Source organism: Talpa europaea, assembly GCF_964194135.1.
Source record: "Talpa europaea genome assembly, chromosome: 15".
Taxonomy (NCBI): domain Eukaryota; kingdom Metazoa; phylum Chordata; class Mammalia; order Eulipotyphla; family Talpidae; genus Talpa; species Talpa europaea.
Genome location: NC_140083.1, coordinates 37,795,803 through 37,800,278, shown reverse-complemented (window position 1 = coordinate 37,800,278; position 4,476 = coordinate 37,795,803). Strand labels below are relative to the sequence as shown.

Here is a 4,476-nt window from a genome sequence, read left to right as displayed (position 1 = left end):
AAAAATGGAGCACATAGACTTGTATATGTTTTTAGGTATTTTACCTAAAAACTTAAAATGTTTTAAAAAATTGAAGAATCTGGGGCCTCCCTGGTGGTGCAAGGGGTTAAGACGCAACTGATGAATCTATCCGCAGCCACTGTAGCACATGTTCGATCCTTGGCCAGCCAGGGAGCTGACCCACATGGCCCAGCAGACCTCTCCTGACTCGCCCGCTGCTCCCCTGAGCAGTGTATTTCAGTCGATCTGCCTGTTCTGTTCCCCACTCTGTTCTGGTGAATCCTCTCACCCTCTACACCTCTTACCTGTACCCCAGTTCTTGTAAGCATAAATATATAAATCTTTTTAAAAAAAAAATTAAAGAATCTAGTCTTCTCTACTGTTGGAAACCCAAGAAGATATGAAAGATCTTCAACATCTACACACAAAATTCTTTGAGTCTGAATTACACAAAATGAGCACTCTGAACAAGTACCGCTATAAGATCCAATGACATGTTTTAAAAAGACATTATACAATCATTTTTTAAATCTGAGTTCGCTCAAATTCATCATATATCATTTGCTTAATCTTCACTAAGAACAAACACCTATAATCATCATGATTTCTGATAATCCCTGCATAAAAACAGCAACTGATTAAAACATCAATATAACTTTCATTCTTCAAAGAAAATATTTTATTCAAATTCCAAAACAAACTTGAGGTCGAATTGAAGAAAAAGACCAAATTAAAATACAAAGTTTTCACTTGGTGGAAGCTGGAATCAACATACACACTCTTATCAAAGATCAATCCCAAGAGGCCTTTCTCCAGTTTTTAAGAGTCTACCAGGCCAACCCCTTAGCTGCCTTCGCTGCTTTTGCTTTGTTTTTCCCCTTCTTGTTCTGTCGCTTTGCCTTCAGCCTTTTTCTTTGCCTCTGGTTCATCCATATGGGATACTGTCCATGCTGGTCTAGAAGACTCTTTTTGTTTCTCTTAATTTCAGTCTCCATTTTCATGTCATCTGAATTAAAAATGGATAAACCATTAATACACAGGAATGAAAAAATAGCCCTATGAAAAAAAAGTATTACTACAATGAGGACATCAGAATTGAAAGAAGTCTAAAACCATAAAGGAAAAAAATAATCCTTTATTAGTGGAATGCTTTGACGAATATTCTGAAAACTCCTTATGGCACATTCAATGGGCTTATGTACATGCCACCATGTGTTCCTACGACCATGAAAAACATAAAAAGTGTGAGGAATGAGACATCATCTATTTAGTCAGAAACACTGTAAAGAATGTTGTCATGATTATCTTTCTTTGGAATAGGACAAGTTAAAGACGCTATTGAGGATGTGTGACTTAAATTACTGCAGTAAGAAGAGCATGACTCTCAGCAGAAGTGAATTTTAAGAACATTTCTCAGAATAAGAATTTCCTTAAGTAAGATAGTTATGTCAGTAAGATGTGTACCCAGACTTATATGGTCAGGTTTTTAAAAAATATTAAATAATATTATATACATGATGATATATACTATAAGTGATATTTAAAAATAAATATTAAAATGATTGGTAACTTCTAATCAAATGAAATGGGAAGAAGTGGAGTAGTAAGCCTCAAGCTTGTGACAACAGAGGCAGGCAGATGACAAAGGAGGACCTGGCTATATCCTGGCACTGACATGCTTTTCTACCCAATAACACCGACAGATCCAGCTCCACTAATAGGACACTTGGCAGGAATCTTGGTGCAGCCATGGGTTGAGACATCTATCATTAACCTTATCTGTTGTGAAGGACACACTCATTAAGTCCCTCCCTGGGCACACTAGGGATCCATGATCTCTACCAGCTGACATTACAGGAATTAATTTATCTGGTTTATTTTCTGTCTCTTCTAACACAATGTCACTCCCATCAGGATAAAGACCACACCTCTGATATTCACCATTGTTTCCGCAGTACCTAGTATAGTGCCTCGTCTCTCTCAGCACGTCAGTACTAGTTGTTGAGTGATTATTTTAGGTACTGTTCTAGAGTCTGAGAACACAGTGTTCCAAATAAGCTCCTCATTCTCGTGAGGAAGGAAGCAAACTTCAGCCTGTGGTAAAGTAGCATTTTTAAGAGCTAGATTAAGATTTAAGAACCAGATGAAGTAGACTTGGTAGTTCTGGTAAGCACCTGGAATGACAAGCACAGCAATGGCAAAATCTGATTTTCATTCTTAAAGGATCTTTTTTTTTTTTTTTTTAAGATTATTTATTTATTTATACAAGCATTGGGTACAGTCAGAAGCGCGGGAGGGTGAGAGAATTCACCCAAGCCAGAGCGGGGAACAGAACAGGCAGACCGACGAAATACCCTGCCGAGGGGATCAGCGGGCGGCAGTAGAGGTCCGCACGCCATGTGGGACCCTTGCCTGGTGACCAGGGATCGAACCGGCACTGCAGAGGCTGCAGGCAGCTTCGCAACCTAGCGCTCAACTGCTGTGCCACCGGGGAGGCCCAAAGGATCATATTTGTTGATAAGTAAAAAGTGAATGAGAAGGAAGCAAGCGCTGGAGAGCAAAAAAGCTATCGTGGTTCAAGCAAGAGAAACTGGTCATCTGAAGTGGAAGCATGAAGGCAGGAGAAAAATGGAGCATGGCCTGATGCATTTTAGAGGTGCTCAAGATGCGTTAATGGTTTAGATACAAAAGATAAAGGAAAAGGGATCAAGGGTAATTGCTTCCACTATCCAAGTCTATAAAAATGTTGAATATCTCAAATAACTTCTTAAATGTTTTATTAATGGTGAAAAACAATGATTTTATCAGTTCTCACCAATAACATACAAAGTGGAAAGCACTGAATTATTTTTTATAAAAGTGAAGCACATAAACCCACCTTTTTCATCTTTCACACACTGGGCTGTCTCTTGGCAATGTTTGGGTACCACCACAGTTGCTATCTCTTGCACATCTTTCATTAAGATATCAGTATCTGCTTTAAGTATACTTTTTAGTCTGCTGAGCTCCTTTGGGGCATTCTTTTTTCTCTTTTCTGCACGCATCTTCCTTTTCCACTTACTCCTTAAGCTTTTAGCCATATTTACCTAGAAAGTTAAACAAAAGTTGAAATTCAAATTCAAATAGTTACTATAAAAACACAAAGGTGGGCCTCCCTGGTGGCACAAAGGGTTAAGTACTGCACTGTGGGGCAATTTGCAGCCTCTGCAGCACCAGTTCCATCCCAGGCTGGCCAGGGAGCGGCAGCCAGCATGGCACAGCAGCCCTCTCCTGTTTCGCCCGCAGCTCCCCTCAGCAGTGTATTTTGGTTGGTCTGCCTGTTCTGTTACTCACTCTGTCTCTGGTGAATCCTCTCACCCTCCGTATCTCTGGCCCGTGCCCCAGCTCTTGTATGCATAAATAATAAATAAATCTCAAAGTATCTCTACAGGAGAGGAAGGTGAAACTTCTCACTTTGTTCCTGGTGTATGATGCTATACCGTGCAACTTATGGGGGATAGGCAGGGCACATACAGTCATTAAATAACAAGGACACAAAATCAAACTCCGAGTAGGCACTGGTAAACTGTAAGTCAAGTCATTTTCTGAAAGCTCCTGAAGTTTCCATACAAGATACAGAAATTTCATTTCCCCCAAATACAAAGAAAATCACCTTACATTTACACAATGTACAAATATTATTATGTCTCTTTTAAGTGAATCTTGATTTCTTTCCAATCTACAGAACATGGCATTCCTCATTATCCACCCTCCAAGTGAATCTGTCTATTTTAAACTTGTTTATTTCCATTCTTGCTTTCTTTGACACCTTAGCTTCAGTCCTAAATCCTCTATAAGGTGGTTAGAGTGACCTTTCAAAACTTCAGAGAATACCAATCTCAGAGCTTTCTTCGAATCCTTTAGTGACTATGCACCTGATGTAATTAAACTCAACAAGGTTGTGATCTGGCCCCTGCGTCTTTAAACTTCACGCTCCACCCCACCTACAAGTACCAAATACATCTAAAAAATGAAAACCCAGGAATACTATGGGGATGTATAGAGGGATGAGAAGAGATTATAAATAGCTTGAGAGGGAAATTTTGGGGAGTAGTTTACAACAGCATCTTGATTGTGCTGATGGATTTATGCTTGTACAATCATGATATATGACACCTAAATATGTTGCTTATTGCGTTAAGTATATTAAAGGTAGTTATAACATGTGATTTTAATAAAGATCCAAACTGTAACCACCTTTACATGTGTTGTTCCTATGTCTAAAAAGCGATCCCACGGCTTGCTCCTCAATTCTATACTCCAAAAAGGCTTCTCTCACCACAACTGCTCCTCCTTTAACTCTCTCAAACCGTACCTCGCTCTCCTGTTTAATGTGTTAAAGTCTGAGATTATTTACATTTTCTGTCATCGTCAATAAACTGGGCTCCACCAAGGCGGGAGTTTCAATAGGGTGTGTTCACAGTTAGATCCCCTAAT

The 4,476-nt window shown here is 39.4% G+C and overlaps 1 protein-coding gene across 1 annotated transcript; it reads right to left on the bottom strand.

The window, feature by feature from the left end:
* Window positions 1–827: 827 nt before the first annotated feature.
* Window positions 828–3,080, bottom strand: LLPH (LLP homolog, long-term synaptic facilitation factor; the record flags this gene model as incomplete). The annotated part of the gene is made up of 2 exons (XM_084255024.1): window positions 828–1,006; window positions 2,879–3,080. 2 exons carry the CDS (start codon window positions 3,078–3,080, stop codon window positions 828–830), a joined length of 381 nt encoding a protein of 126 aa, XP_084111150.1.
* Window positions 3,081–4,476: the final 1,396 nt, after the last annotated feature.